This window comes from Phaenicophaeus curvirostris, chromosome 8, assembly GCF_032191515.1.
Source record: "Phaenicophaeus curvirostris isolate KB17595 chromosome 8, BPBGC_Pcur_1.0, whole genome shotgun sequence".
In the NCBI taxonomy this organism is placed as follows: Eukaryota; Metazoa; Chordata; class Aves; order Cuculiformes; family Cuculidae; genus Phaenicophaeus; species Phaenicophaeus curvirostris.
The window spans coordinates 27,689,549-27,706,350 of record NC_091399.1 but is presented as its reverse complement, the minus strand read 5'-3'; the positions used below and the strand labels follow the sequence as shown (position 1 = coordinate 27,706,350).

Sequence of the window (16,802 nt, the reverse complement as noted above, 5' to 3'; positions counted from 1 at the left end):
TCTGAACACGTCTCCTTCTCCAACCAACATTTCTTTTTTTTCCCAATTACCTGCAACGAGGGCAATTAAATTCTCCTTCGGTTTACTCTAAAGCTTGTCAAGTGACTGACATCAGATTACCAGCTGCCCTGATTCACTCACCTTTCCGCTGCTCGTAGGCAGTTCTACACTCTCCAGTGCTACATCACTGCTCTAAGTTTGTACCAGACTCACAATTTTGAGTGCCAGCTTACCCAGAACTCCAAGACAGAGACCACCTTTGTTTTGCTGCTAATGCAGTATGAATGGTTAGTCATTAATGTCCTTCTTCTATATTAAACTTTTCTCCTAGTTATTTTTTTCTTTTTATTTTTTTTTCTTCTAGATATTTCTGGTTTAGTGTGAAATAAAAGGGGGTGAAGTTTTACTTTTCTTTAGTCCATATTCCAGTGCTCCTCTTTCTTCAAATAGTGTCTCCCAGGGCACAGAAGCATCTCTGGAAGGCTGTTGCTCTGCTTCACTGTTGTGCTGCTGCTTCTGCATCACATTGATTCTTTTTCCCTGTAACATCTCCTGAAAATCCTCCTCCCTATAAAGCATTTATCCATTCTTCAGTATGCAAGCGCTGCCAAAAGACTAACATAACCCAGAGCAAATCCCTCTCAGCTGCAGGGAGAATAAGCTTATCTGACCACTGACCCCAGCAATAAATAGCGATTCGCGTCTTTTGCTGATAAACTGCCTTTGATTTCACTTACTCAAGAGAGGACTAAGCAAGGCTCCTTAGCGACTGGCCCAGAATCTCAGGTGAAGCAGGGCCAAGAAACTCCAGGTCTGGTGTCTGAAGGAACTCAGAAGGTCTCACACCCGACTTGTGATGCTACCATGGACACAGGCAGTTGCCAGCATCAGGCAGGGGAAAGGAAACATAAGAGGGCAGAGTTTGGCCCATAGTTTTGAGGAATGTGTTCACTGCCACAGCTATCACGCTCTTCAGCAGGATGCTTTCACTTCCCTCATCTCCATCCTGAGGTCAGCCTCCCAATGGTAACCACCGGCTTGCAGAGCGACAAGATAAGGAATAAGCAAGAGCGGCATACAGATAGGTCAAAAGCAAGTGCCTCTAGATGAATCCAGGAAAAGAAGAAACTCCCTTTTCTCTGAAAAATCAGCTGAGAGAAAAACAAAAACTCTCCATAGAGAGCACTGGGTAGGCATTTGTCATTTTGAACTTGCCACACACTGATAAAAATACTAATACTCACTACCAGAACAAACAGACGCCTACGCCTTTTTCCCCCTAGCACTGTTAGTTCTCCATGGGGTCACTTCTAGCTAAGAGACAGCAATTTTTGCACCAGTCTTCACTCGAAAAAGCAGCTGTGCTAGACACCTGCTCGCAGCTAAAGCCAGCGACAAGAAGATTTCAGCCCCAAATAGAGAGAGATCAGACCAGAGAGGCCAAGGCAGATGTTTTCCAGTCATCTGGATCGCATCCTGAAGTATTCGATGAACTGGCTCAGCAGCCTTAAACCCAGCAGTTATTCCCTTCGGGAACTTGTGTAGAACAGGTAGGGCGTCAAAGGACTGAAAACCAGACAACAGTAGTGCCTGGCCTTAAGAAGGCAAAAAAGGGAAGAGGGTTGATTTATGATTTCAGTTCTCAGAATAGCAAGATTAATTATTTGTAAGCACCAGAGAAAAATAACAAAGATGAGTAGCAACCCAGGTGCATTTGTAAAGAGGAAATTAGTACTGAAAAAAAAATTGTATTTCTTTACACAAGTAAAAAAGTATCATAGCAGAGAAACAAGATATGAACTGGAATTCAGTAAGGCTTCTGACATATAACTTTCACAAACATGCAAAAAAATGTTATTAACGACACTACTGTGATATAAGTTCAGAAATAGCCAAAAAACTATCCAGGAGGAGCTCTCAGTGAGCTCACAGTAGAAATGGAAGGATGTTATTACTTTAGGGCCTGCCTAGGAACCCTCTTGGTTTAGTGTTTTCATCATCAACTTGGATGATGGAGTAAAAAGTATGTTTATTGAATTGCAGAAGACATGAATCTGGAAAGAATGGCAGGTATGTTGGAAAGCTCTGCCAGAGGAACTTGGCAAACTGGAGAAGTGCTCTGGAAGAAAGAATCGCTGGGGATAAGTGCACGGTGCTGCTCTTAGGCAGGAAAAGCCAACAGCACAAGCACTGGATGTGGAGCTGAGGAGGCAGCTGCTCTACAGTTCTTCCCAAGACTTGGAGTCTCAAGAACTCACCTTCGCCTCTGTGCCACTGTGGAAAAGGCAGACAAAGCAGTGGATGTATAAAGAATGAGAACTGGGAGGCTAGCGAAGCAGCTGCTTGCTCCTCTCTATTTGCTGTACTCTGTACATCTTTGGGCACTGCTCTTTCTTAAAAGGAAAAGACGAATCAACTGCAGGGATTCAAAAGACCAATAGGAATTAAGAGATCTGGAAAACATCACTTACAAGAACTGAAAAGAAAGGAGCATTTATTCCAACTAAATGAAGGATAAGGAACCAACCACAAAGCATTGAAGCAACAAGCAATGCAAAAAGCTCAAGTTCTCTCTGCTGTCTGCCAAGCTGGGCACTGAGCACTCAGTTAAGACCACAGCAATTGCCAGTCTTCTAGTAGGTTTTAACAAACCATTCACCGCATCGTTTCAGGAGCAGCAGATACCACATTAGCATCTAGTGATGACTGCAAGCATCAGGTGGATATTAATTTTGTTTTGAAGCAAACCAATCCATCCTTTGAACTTTAAGCTAAACACTGAGAGTCCCTCCAACTGCATTCAGACTGGCCAGGGCTTTTCCTTACCCAGAATGAAGAACAAAAGCATAACACAAACCAAAGAAAATTACTTTTGATTCCATTATACATATTATGAAAGCCTACTGGTGCTTGCCCAGAGGCTGACAGGTAACTTCATCTGCCTGGTACCAGGAAAATAATTACAAGTTGGTGCCAATGTGAGACAAGCGCAAGTTATGAGCCCTTAAGGCCACCTACGTAACAATTGTATACAATTATACTCCCAGACTGTTTAATTCTGCATATGGTGAGCTGCCAACCCACTCTCTTTGTCTCCAAACACATGATATAACATCCCATCCTCTCAACGTTAATCCATTTGTCTGGTTCTTTGCTGAAAAATCATTAAAGAACATTTGAAAACTGAGATGTGAGATTTGTAAAATAAGAACTATACCCGAATAGAGGCCATTTCTTCTGGACTTCCTGACAAGAGATAAAGATGAGCCATCTACCGAATGAGAAGTTATTGACTGCAATCTAATTCCATTTAGGATGGGTGAATTACAGAGAACAACCCTGACTAGTAACAGGCCCATGGTACTTCAGAAGGGCACAGGTGGGGACAGAATATTTACATGGGAAAGCAATGGATTTGCCATTTCAGTGGTTTTTAATTAGACTTGATGTTGTTCTTCTGGGTGATACTTTAGCCAAGCATAAATCACGAATCTCAGTACAGCAATAACAGAGCAAAATATAGTGGCTTATGCTATTCAACAGGTTATATTAAGTCTGTGGACTGCAGCCTTTTCAATAAGTTGTGCTGCCACTGTGTTCTACCCTCCTGTGCCATTACATCCGTACCCCCAAGCTCCCATTTCCTTCCCTTGCCATTGCTCTTTTATTTCCTCTGCTCTTAAATCTCCAGAGTCCATAAAGTCCATGCAAAAGTTTGTCCTTTTATATACTCCTTAAAACACGAAAAAAAAAAAAATTAATTGTTCATAGCACACACTAACATAATCTTGAATAAAAAGCCTCATTGGTGATGCAAGGTCAGGTTACAGAGAGATGTCTTAGTAAAGCATATTTAATTAAAATTGAAGTTGATGGAGGTGAAAAAGCTTTCAATTAAATGCCATAGAACATACAGAGGAACACTCTTCAGACCAACACACGGCAAATATGACTGTGATATTGTGTCTGCCTGCTGTTTCTAATTAGGTGACCTTCGCAATGCCAGCTGACAGCATTCTTACCACTTTCTCCTTGTAAACAATGTATTTCAGCCACTTGAAATCCTGCCATTTGAATCCCGCCAGAACAAACAGAGAATCCTTCTCATACTGCTCCATTTTCTGGATTGCACCTTCAGGATATGTGATCCGGAGAGTTGTCTTGCCACCCACATCTTTTTCAAAGCCCTTCACCGGAGCCGAGTTCAGCCTGCAGGGCAACCAGAGAAGATGCTGTCACGGATTCTTGCTTACACTCATGCATGTTGATGATACAGCAATCACTGCTGGGCAAGAGCTCCCCAGACACAGCTGTTACAGCAGCAAACGTTAACTCGTGCAGATTTTCACCATAAACATTTATGAAGCTTTATACCAAGTGACAACAGTTTAATTATTTCACTGTATATAACACAAACCACTTCTGCACATCCGCTCTTGTGACTTAAATTGGGTTGGCAGCTTTGCAAAAGGAAACTGAAAAATACTGTCCTTGCAAATTTAGAGTTACAAACTAAGCATTAATATTGTAACATTCCATCACTCCTGGGATATCTTTCTTGGATTCTGCAAGACTGCTGAAACAGAGGATGCAGCTCCCTAGCAGCTTAAGTGAACTGAAACTGGTCTCATGCTCCAACCCTACGCCAGAGCTTACACTGCTCATCATACCCGCAGTGAGACTGTTTAGGGAGCTAAACCTGAAAATTTTCAAAAGAAACCTCTAGAAAACAATCTCCATCTAGTTTAATTCCCCAGACTGGCCTGTCCAGAAGGAAAATTGCCCTTTAATGCCAACGCCATGGAAGAGGTTGGTCTGCGCAGCTAGGATAAGGCTCAGCAGCAATGTGGTCTCCCTGACTCTGAGGAATTTCTGCTGTGGAGCGCGTCCCACCCTGAAACACCCAAGCAGACACACAGCTTCACTCTTGGGCACATTGATTTCTAAGGGAATGCTATGTATTCAGCTGTGCTTTTCTAAAACACCCCTCAGGGACAAAGTTTTTTTCCCTTCAAAACACAAACTGTTCTGGTTTTAACAGCAGTGATGACTTTCATGACATTAAAGCTACTCAGAACTTCTACTCCAAACAAGAAACCCATAGCTGAGGAATGGTTGGACTCGATGATCCGGTGGGTCTCTTCCAACCTGGTCATTCTATGATTCTATGAAGTTTCAAGTAACGTGGAATACAAATCTTACTGACGTCAAACAGCAGCCCCTGATGGAACAGCATTTCCTTCTTGAATTATTGCAGCCTTCTTGACTTGGGGTAGTTCAATATACTGGAAAGTGCTTATGGACAACAATTTTGCAATGCAGGAATGTTAATGAGGATCTGGATCTGTCTTTTTCAGCCCAGGTAAGCATTTTAGGTGGGAAACCTTTTAGCAGAAGAAAATCCCTGTATACAACCTGAAACTCTACTTGGAATTAAGGAGAAAAAATTCCTATCTATTTTCAGTAAAAATCCCTACATTTTCATTAGGAATAAAATATTAAAGGGAAAACAACTTAAGAATTGGCATCACCACAGTTTATACAGGAGCCAATGCCTTTTCATAGAATCATAGAATCACCAGGTTGGAAGAAACCCACCAGATCATTGAGTCCAACCATTCCTATCAAACACTAAACCATTCCCCTCTGCACCTCGTCCACCCGTGCCTTAAAAACCTCCAGGGAAGGTGACTTAACCCCCTCCCTGGGCAGCCTGTTCCAGTGCCCCATGACCCTCTCCATGAAAAATTTTTTCCTAATGTCCAGCCTAAACCTTCCCTGGTGGAGCTTGAGGCCATTCCCTCTCGTCCTGTCCCCTGTCACTTGGGAGAAGAGGAAAGCACTTTTATAGTGGTTTATAAAGCTGCAGTTTGTACCCTGACTTTGAGGTATCCAGACCTGAGTGTCTGCATTAACAGTGCTCCCAGCCAGCCTGATGCCTTGGTTCTTCCTCAGTTGCTGATGGCGTGTTCACATATTGCTCACCTTTGTTATGGGCAATATTTAAACTTCAAGGTGTTGTGTCTTTTTCATAGAATCCTAGAATAACCAGGTTGGATGAGACCCACCGGATCATCGAGTCCAACCATTCACATACCCCATTTTGGGGTACGTGACCCTACATAACATATAAGCATGTGGCTCTTAAGGTAATTGAGATAAAAACAATGAAGTAGTGTACAAAGAAAGATAGTTATACATATTTTCATCTGTCTCCTTGAAGATGAGGGCAAGGTTAGTGGCTGCAGGCATTTCCAATGTCAACGTGCAGCTCTTTAGCAGGGTTATCCCCACCCCCAGCTGCTGGGTTCGCTGTTTTTGCTGCTTACCTTAAAGCTCTCAAAACTCAGGACTCTTACTTTGCATCTAGACAGGAAGCAAAACAAACCATTTCCCCAAGCAAAATGAGCTCAGGCCTCCAGCAAAAAGCCAGAATGTGAGCTGTTGATGGAGTCAAAGCAATGGAGTCCTGCTAACGTCTAATGAGCCAGCACTGTCGGCCCCACGGGTCAATGTCCCAGGGGCAGCACAGGCAATGGAGCAGGACAAGTTCTGGCAGCCACAAGCTGTGTTCACGAAGGTGCATGCTACACAGCTTGAACCCAGCCTCACGCAGGCCACGCTAGTGGCTATAAACACAGGGAAATCTTAGGAAACTTCAGTTTGGACGCCGGATCAGGAAGTTTTCTCCACAAGACGTTTCAGGGTGTTTTTCTGTCTGTGCTTGCTGACGACACAGGGAGCTTAGAGACACCAACTCCTAACCCTGGCACCAGGAAGATCCTCTGAAATGCCACTAAAGCATCATCATGAGGTGAATCCCTATCTCATTCTAACCAGGGATTTCTGATGTACGCTTGTTTTTCCCCTGTCTGCAATCTATTCTAAGGAGGCATTTCAGAGCACCGACGAGTGACTGCTGCAAGAGGTTCTTGCCAGATAAACAGGGTGACAGCTGGGAATAACATCTGTACTGAAAGGTGATAATATCCAGTTAAAGAAAACCAGTAACTAACTCAACTCCAAGTTGGTTTAGAACAGTCAAAGCCCATCTGACTCTCTTCAAAATTTCTTGCTACAATTAGTGATCTTCGCATGGTAAAGCGAGGCATCAAAAACCTCCACATAATGCTGGATCACTTCTTTGTCCACAAATGTACCACATTTTTCCCCTTAAAATTCACCACCTAGGTCCCAAATCTGATCCTTCAAAGGAGTTTTCCAACTCATGAAAAAGCATGCTGTAACACAAAGGATCTCCCCAGCTTCCACAGGAGTAAAGGAGGCAGTTGGATACACTTAAGACAAAGTCTGCTCTCATCTTCTCAGTCCCACATCCAAGCACCTGGCTTCATTTAACCTTTAGAGTTGACTTTTCTCTCCTTTATCCATCCTGCAAACAGCACAGGTGCTGAGCTGCCCTCTTATCCTCTCAGTTTGCAAACTGATTCAGATTTACTGATGTGGGGAGGAAAGGTTGAACTTTTCATTTGGAAATTAAATAGTGGACTTTCTGATGTAAATCTTAGTGGGTGGCTTAGCCCAGATGGATTGAAACTGCTCTCTTGCTACTTTCTGAACAGCCTGAGCCCAAGAAAAGGCTATAACTGAATTTTAATTCAGCTTAAATAACTGCAAGTCAACAGACTATGACAAGCAGTAAGAGCTCTTAGATAGCAACTGATAGCAGGATGAACTAGGAGAAGGGCTGTAAAAGTTTCATCCTGTTCTGAACAGTCATCCCTGTGTCCAGAGCACTGTTGGGGAAGCAGGGAACCGTTCACAGGAACAAAGGACTGAAAGGGATCTTCTTGGTCTTTTTGTCCAGAGCTGGAGGGTATTTATTACTCCGTGTCTATTCTATTGTTTCCTTATGTGCCCATTACTAGTGCATGGGAGAGAAAGGAGACCATGCGAAATGATACCTTCTCTATGCCTTAAATTCTTTTACTAATTCTTTTCTTTCTTCCACCTAAGCTAAGAATTTGCTATTTGCCACCATGTTTCATGGTTGACTAAAGTTCAGAGAGATTATATCAGTTAGATTCCCTTTCATATGAAATCAGTTATCTTTCCAGGAGAAAAAAAATACCAGCCTACACTACGTTAAACCAGTTTTTACAAACTTACCTTGTGGTTTATCCCACTTTTCCTATTTCCCATCATAATATTTTGTTCATCGTGACTCAGAACCTGCTATAAAGCTCTGCATTTTTTTAAAGTCAGACTAATGGGTCTGTAGCTCCCTAGAGCACATCCCCCCCTCCCTCCTACACACACACACACTCTCTCTCTTCATTAGTACAGGTATTATGTTTGTTAATCTCCAGTCACCCAGAACACCTCCCTGATTTGACAGATTTATTACTAGGAGTTATGACTAGACCTGTGATTTCACATATCAGCACGTTTTTCAAGCATTCTGAGATGGCGATGATCCAGGTCCTCAGTGAAAGCAGGAAGACCTAACTTTCACTGTGGTCGTTTCCACTCATAGGCCATTCTTCTCTTGCTCTCTTATTCAAGATCATTATCTGCAGCAAAACAGAGGCAAAATATTCCCAGCTTCTAGGTCCTCTCAATCATGGAGGCTTACTGCTTCCTAAGAACCTACACTGCATCATTCTTGGCTCTTCCCATCCTAACTTTAAAGTGTGTGTCCTAGAGGATGCTACAAGTCTATGACCGATAATACTTCACTGAGCTTCCTAGGGGATGTATCTGGGAGCAGATCTAACACTGCGTTTTACTGTTTCACCAGCCAAGGGCATCCCAAAAGAAGCAGCTTTTAGAAAGGAGCTATGAAGGGAATGTTCAAGTGGGACCATAGAAGAAAGCATGTTCCTAAACAGCTGTGGAAAACTGAATGCCTAGGAAGTGCCCTTACCCTTTGATGTGATCACCATTTATAGCAATCACTTCTATGCTCTTTGTTAATTAATACTTCCACGCTAACAGATATCATCACGCTAGTGTAGGTTTAACCTTTGCCTGCACAGCATGTGAACAGATACAGAAACGGATTATACGAGAGAAAACTGTGATGCCGAAGACTTACCTGACAACAACATCATAGTCATCAATTTTTAACCCCAATGACTTATTTGCAAGTACTCCACCATTTCCCACAATAATACATCGCCGGCAGCTGAGACTGTGGAAGAAACAGAGGAAAGAGGTGATTTTTGTAACATAACTTCAAACACACTGAGCTGCATGTACTTATTACACCTATCTGAGAACTACAGGAAACCTTCTGGAATATGAAGAATTAAGAGGAGTTCAGAGATACACTTGATCCACAGCTCACCCCATCACGCCCAGGCATTACACGTGATAAACGGCTTTCAACACCTCACACCACATGTGGCCTAATGAGATGAGCTGTCGGGACAAGCAGGTCCTCTCCCCCCACACCCCCGGTATGATGGGCTTGAATCAAACCCATCTGTTTATTTAAACCATCTCATTATTCATTTAGCACTGAAATAACAATAAACCAAAGGCTTAGTGAGGATGTCTTCTCTCCAAGCGATTTTCTGAGTGCAAGCAGACTGTGCCAGGTTATCTAGGGTGCACTCACCTTGCTGAGTGCAAAATTGCTGCAGTTATCATGGGACTTCGTGAGATAGAAAACACTAAATGGATAGAAAAAGGACACCTCACACATTCCTGACCAGTAGGAAACATAAATGGAGACACAATAGGCGAGGAAGGGGAAGGAAAATGACCTTAATTAACAAACAAACAGGGGAGAGAAGGGAGAGAACAGCTTCTTGTGGAACTGCAAGTCACAAGAACTCTGCAGCAGATGTTAAAAAGCGATTTCGTTTTGAAGACAGAGCGAGGACTTCTTTCCAGCCATCTAATCCCAAACGCAGCTGGCTCTTCTGGCAACGCGCCTCCATCTCTGGTGGTTCACTGAAGGAATACGTGTCTGCAGAGCCTTTTTCGGAAAGGGTCCAAGGCAATCAGTTGTTTGGAGCAGATCTTTGGACTAGGAGGCCTTCCTAGTCCCAGGCGCAGTCAACTGGTCTCTTCCAGGCTGTCCTCACTGTGATCAGTCTAAAGAGCCAGCTTGAGGAAAGCTCTACTTATGTGGGGTCTGTCTTTGCCGAGCAGGGCTGGAGCTCGCTTAAAGACTCTGTTAAACCACGGCGGGTTACCCTGCTGACAGAGTCATTAGCTGGAGATCTACGCAGAATTAACAGCAGCAAGAAATGCGCAGGAACAGCTTCCCCAGCCCAGATAAAGTTACACTACAGATCCCAGTCTTTCCAAAAAAACCCCAAAACTCCTCAGGAAGATGGATATACAAGTGCCATCCTCTTGTCCCTAAGGGCTGAAGAAGAGTGGTTGTTTGTGATAATTAAATCACAATAGAGAAAGAATCCTATAGACAATGGCATAGAAAAAAATACAGGTTTTGCAACAAGGAGAAAGCAGAAGCAAGATCTGCTTCAGGCAGTACATTGTGTCAAGGAGGGAAGGGAAAAAGTCAGCCCTGAGCACATCCAACCAAGTGACAAAGGTGGCAACAGCTTTGTCTAAACTGTTAAGGAAAAAACGCCAGAGTTCAGTCCTGGCCAAGTGAAATTTCAGATGAAAGTACACTCTTCTGATGACTACCATAAGAAAGTTTGACCTCCTAAACAACAAACTGCTGGGTGAGGTACTGCAATTTCTCTACCCAGTTGACTCTGAGAAGCAGTCTGTTGTTCAAGAGAACGATTTTGTGTTCTCAAGAATACCGTGCTGAAATCCAAAGGCTACAGGCTATAGAAACTCCCCTCTGTCCCTTCTGCACTCACTGTTAGGACGCTGGCTCTAACCAATTTTGGATACAGATGTGTTTGTTTCAGCCTCAAACCACTTAATCGCGTTCTTCCCTTCTCTGCTAAATTAAAGCACCATCTACTGTCAGCAGTCCCTTCCACATCTGCATGTGATCCACTTACTGACAAACCACTGCATGTAAACATCTGCCTCTAGGTGGATAAGCAGTCACAGGTCAGACTGGTGAGCATGAGCCACTACACACAAGATAAAAGAACCAGTTCCACCAGCCAAAGCTGTTCCAGCAGCCTTCCTTCAAGGCCCTGTTCCCACACAGTACTTGTAGACTGATCAAAGCCCATTCTTAATATTCTCTTGACCATACCAACTGGAGTGAGCTCATCACATCTCTCACGGTATGGCAGCTCTTCTAGATCCGGAGTCACATTTGCAATCTCTCTCTGAACTGTTTCCAACTTCTCCTCAAGCCTCCAAAACTGTCTCTGTAAGATCAGTAAGCAGAGCTAGTGCTGCTCAAAGCAGAGTCCCTTTCACACGGAGCTTTTATGTACATCATCCCAATGCTCTTCTTATAGTAATTGGTTTGCAGAACATAATCCTCACCTTGTAAGCATGATCTGTTGTCACTTCTGAGATGTCTGACTTCTGATTTGGCTCCAGTAAAGGACTGTGCAGAAAAGGGGCCCTCAAAAATGCCTAGACCGACCCAGTCGTCCTCCTCCATCCTTCCCCAGTCTTTGGCTCTAGCAAATGTTTCTAGGACAATTTCACATTTCCTACAGATTGGTCTTAGCCAGCAGGACTACACTAGAAGTGTTACTAAAGGATTAATTCTCAACCCTGACAGTAACTATGTGACATATCCTAAGAAGGACACATCTGCAATGGTGTTGTGTGGAGTCAGAATATAATGGACTAAGACAATTAACTGTTGCCTATGTTAAAAAGGTTACCTTTATCTATCAAGCTTCTAGTTCATCTAAAAAACCCCTACCTTCATCTACATGACAAGATTTTATTTCCACAAAATCCAAGGTAACTGACATCAATTATGCCGTGCTCCAGATCTAACACTCCAGGAGTTTTCCTGCAAACCTGAGCAACTCTAAGTACATCCACCTTTGTCATATCCCATACTTCTCCAGGAATGGCACAACATTTGCAGTTCTACCCAACATTCCAAGAAGGATTAAAAAGCAAAAAGTAGTAACAAAAATAACTCTTTACTTAACCCTTTAAATACTCTTCGGTGCTTCCCGATTTAAAAAGACGCATAATTGTCACTTAACACTCTCACAGTTACTAATGAAAACACATAAAGTATTTAATTGTTGCTGTGAAATGTGAAAATATGATTTTATTTTTACCCAAATAAATGAAACAAATACTTAACTGAGTGGTTCTCCTTTTACTCATTATAACTGGTAGGTAAGTCACCTTTGCCCAGCTTCACGTCTTAACCACCCTTACACTCTGGTGGACTAACATATTTAAGTGCATCCTCCTTCTAGCCTTAAGTCTGCAAATAAGATTTTTTAATAGCATCTTTTTGATGCTAAGGTTTAATCCTTGATCTCCTAGCAGCTTGGTCTTAAACTTCCTTCAGAAGTATTCTGCCCACTGCTATCGCAGAGCTGGAAGTTTCTGTTGCACACTCAGAAGGCAGAACTCGGATGCAAACTGCTTTCTTCAGCATATGATGAAGATAGTGAGTCTTGGACTTCGCCTGCTCTCTACACATCAGGTGTGAACATCAAATCTGGGCAGCCTGTACTGTTTGAATCAAGACAGGCAGAAACGTGAGCTATTGTTCTCACCAGCTCTAGCAGTCACACTGTGGAACAGTAAGAAGATTGCAGGGCCACCCTGATGGCACTGTGAAAGGGAAGCATCCAGCAAGGATGTCAGGCACCTGACCTCACATCCTGACCAGAAGTTTGGATACTTGGCACCAGCGTAGCTGGGCTCCTTCAGAGCCAGTGGTGACTGACGATGCCCGAGCATGGGAAAGCTGCAAAGTTACTGCTGGCTTCAGGCAAGTTTCTGGCTGAAGAAACACACCGTGCAGGGAGCATCAGTTACAGCTCAATTGTTTCTCCACAAAGAGGTGTGCAAAGACCTTCTTGTTTGTTTACACAGGATGTCAAAGCTGTATTTCTTCTCCAGAATAGCTCAAAGACTGAACACACTGGACACAGCCCAGGTTCCAGTTTGCTACCAGGGTGGTATGAATGAGGGTCACAGACTTTCCACACCAGAAAGACCTTCCCTAGAGCCCTAAGCTGGGAGCTGCAGCCAGATGTACAGCCTCTGACACAGATACTCAGAGGCTGAGTTCATCTACACCAAAACAGGGATTCACAGAGATTTTCTTGAACAATATAGCACTGTAAACATATGTGTGCATTGTAGCAATTGCTACTTCCTCCTCCTTTCTTATCAAAGCGCTTTAGGGATTTGTCAGGGGAGAAAAACCGCAAAAGCCTGCCTTTACGCAACTTTGGAGCTAAAGACTTTGAGGAAAGATATAACAGAATAATTAAAACCCACATCTTTAGGGTAACTGGTTCTTAGGGAGGCTTAGGATATTCTGGTTTGATCCGTCTTCTGCTACTTAAACTAGTGCTATAGCCTGAGACAAAGGTACACACACATCTCTTCTGCTCTATCAAGTTCCTTCCTCACTGGTTGTTATACACTGTATTAGTAAAGACTCCACTTGGTTATAAACTCATTTTCAGTTTTTCTTCATCACCACTTGGAGGCCACAGAAAAGGGCCAGCCAGGCTTTTATGTTGATATCTTTTCATGGAAATTTACAGGTCATCCATCACCGCAGAGATTTAACCTCAAAATCCACTGAAGCCCAGACAGCAGAAGAGCCACAGAGCTGGAAACCAAGCCCTGATCCATTTGCAGAAGGTGGAGCCAGTAAAACAAGCAGTGAAAATGTGAGGGACGTCAGCCAAGAAAAGCCGAGAAGAGAACTCTGAAGCATCAAAAACAAGGCCCACCAAGATCCACATTAGAAAGAAAAGCATGGCAGCACTGAAGGAAAAGGATGCTAATTCTGAAATCCCCTGATCTCCAATCTTCTCCAGAAAAGCTCATAGCTAACTTGCAGCTATGCTCACAAACACAACTGCAGCATTATCTGCCCCCTGCCCGGGAGCAGAAGCAGATTATAAACAGCTCAGAACAGCAGTGCCATAATAAGGAGTCATGAGGAAAACTAAGAAAGCAAGGCATCACTTACACTATGTTACAGGCGCGAACTCGAGCATTTGTTCACATGCCCTCCAGCTGCTGCTAGTTATTAACACATCTCTACTCACAATGAAGGGATTAGCTGGATTGAGTTGGCTGAGCTGCTTTGGGATGATGAAAAGTGTACACATACCTGGAAGGATCAGGTTTGCCTCATTTCAGCACCATGTTGGTACATCGTGTCAGGAAAGGTGCATCAGGATGCCCTTTTGGCTCAGGGATAATCAAACAAACCAGGTCATTTCCAGGGTTCGTGGGAGGGAAGTGAAGGTAAGATCTCAAGGGACAGTTTTGTGAAGAAGGACAGAAATGGAGAAGCTTGGGTGGGGACAAAACCAAAGGCTTGGTGTAGATCCCCCACCATACAACTCTAATCCCCTCTTTCCTTCCTGTGCTCTCACGCACTGCTCTGACCTCGCCTCTCCTGCCTCTCCCACCCTTCCCCTGGGAAGGCTGTATTCAGCGTGTGGTTACATGAAGACTTGCTTCAATAGGCTCGGCAGCACTCGCCCTCCCCACCCATCCCCAGCCCTCTGCCTCTTGTGTTGCTTTTGCAGCGCTCTGCCAACGCAACTCTTCAGTGGGAGGAGAGCTCTATAAATGAGGTCACTGGAACGACCTAGGTTAAGAGAAAAACTTAAACTGGAATTGATCCAGTGACCCGTTCTCAAGTCCCTCTTCAAACAATAGCAGCGGCCCACGTAGAAGGTGTGGAGCTACAATCTGAGAGCAGGCAGCAGGAAATACAGCTTCTTGGACTGGCTTTGTCAACAGTGAAAGCATTGGTATAACCCCATCCTGAAGAGAAGGTGAACCTGGAGCTTTTGCCCTACAGTACACTAGATTTCTGAGAACCTACAGATGGAATGGTTCACAAGATCTCCCAAGTCCCTTGTACCTCATAGACTTCTGTGTCTCTAACACTTTCACGGTAAGGCACTCTTTCAGCCCTTTATCACAGAATCATAGAATGGTTTGGGTTGGAACGGACCTTTAAAGGTCACTTAAGTCAAGGTGTCTCCAGTTGCTCTGAGGTGGTGAGCAAAGGGGAGAGGTCTAGACTTTCTCCTCGACCACTGAGCAGTAAGGCAGTGAGCCAAACCTTTAAGCCTTGCTCCCAGCACACCGGAGCTGCCACAGAGAGGAACTGTTGGACTCTGCTTTGAGCTTGAGACAAGATGAGAAAGTAGCTAACCTTCCCTCATCAGTCTGCTCCATCAACTCTTCTGGAATCCATGACAGCAGATACCCGGTGCTCCTGCCATTGTAATCCGTTGAAAATCACAGCTGAAAAACATTTTGGGATGCAAACCCAAGTCTTCATCTACACCCTCCTCACCAAGCAGGTTTCTAAGAGCAGCATTGTACTAGCCTTAACACCTTCTACAGCTCACTCTAATAACAACCCCTCTGTCACAACTCCATCCAACTACTGCTTTAGGTTCTCACTTTGCAGCTTGTTATCCTAAGCCTTTCTTATCCCTTTCTCTCACCCCAGCTCCAATTTTTATCCTTCCTATCTAAGACCTGTCCACTTGGAAGAGCTCTGGGAGGTATTTGACTGTACTATACAACCACCATCCACTGCTTTGCATTTATCACCAAAGTTCCCAGGAAAACAGCAGTTCCCCAAGATATCTGTGTATTTACCACCACACATACCACCAAACCTTGTTACTGCAATGCTACAGAAATACATATCTAGCTTGTCCCTTAGGTCTTGTTCATACTTGATATCTCAGAGACTTTACATCCATTTCATGAAGGCTGAGTGTTAGGTGTTTTCTATCTGCACCAAACCCAATATAAAGAACACAAAATCAAAGCAAGCAGCTCATGCTAAACTGGCTGTTTCACAGCCTCCTAAGAAACTGCTTTAAAAAAACAAACCAAAACACATTCCACTCCTCAACAAACAGGTGAGCAGCAAGAGTCACAATGACATTAACCTTCCCTGCAAGAATCTTCCACCTGCCCTCATGTCATCAACACTAATTTTCCATGAGCAACCTTGTGAAAAAGTCTACATGTGGATTTTTCAACAGATTAAAATCTTAACCCTCCAACCAGGGCTGAGATAAAGCTGAGATGGGTGAGATTCAGTTGTGTGCAAAATCTCTAAGAAGGTCATTTGTAAAATGATTTTACCTTCTGGACATCATTTCTCAGGTTAATCCCAACTCTGAAGGCTAACCTTATCCGGCATTGCTGTGAGGCAACACAAACTTCAAAGCAGCTTAAATTAGCACATAGATTGCAAAAAACTAAGAACTTACACAAAGAGAGTAACTCCCAACATTAACTACAGCAGGCAAGATCTACAGCCAACGTGAGATGCGTGGAAGAAAGGCTGGGAAAGCTTATGAACTTTGCCATGGAAAAGCAAGCAGAAGAGGAGCTGGACTAGGATGAAACCGGTATGTTTAGAAACCAAGAACTGTACTGTTAGGCTGGGGTTGAGGAAGTATCACTGCTTGGAGAGGCACAGTAGCAGGAATTTGAAAAGAGATCGCGTCCCAGCAAAAAGCCTCCAACAGCTTCTGAAAGAAACCACCTCTAAACTAACCCTGGCACTAATGGAAAACTGCAGGGCAAAGGGAAGGAATAACAGAAAAACAAAGACAGGAAAGACTAAAGGACTATCATTGGGAAGCTCATCGTAAACATGCCAGTGAGTTTTTGGTCTGTGGTGACCAATCCCAATCCCCTCCCCTCTCTTAGCAGCCCTAGATTGGATG

General features: G+C 43.6%; 1 protein-coding gene across 4 annotated transcripts in view; it reads right to left on the bottom strand.

Annotated features, from left to right (window-relative positions):
- ST3GAL3 (ST3 beta-galactoside alpha-2,3-sialyltransferase 3) overlaps window positions 1-16,802 on the bottom strand; it is a 198,394-nt gene that overhangs the window by 44,792 nt on the left and 136,800 nt on the right. For all 4 annotated transcript variants that reach the window (XM_069862975.1, XM_069862974.1, XM_069862976.1 and 1 more), the window contains 2 exons: window positions 9,059-9,154; window positions 4,023-4,209 (listed from right to left, as the gene is read on the bottom strand). In XM_069862975.1, the coding sequence (XP_069719076.1) occupies window positions 4,023-4,209; window positions 9,059-9,154 (283 nt within the window). The remainder of the gene's footprint in view (window positions 1-4,022; window positions 4,210-9,058; window positions 9,155-16,802) is intronic.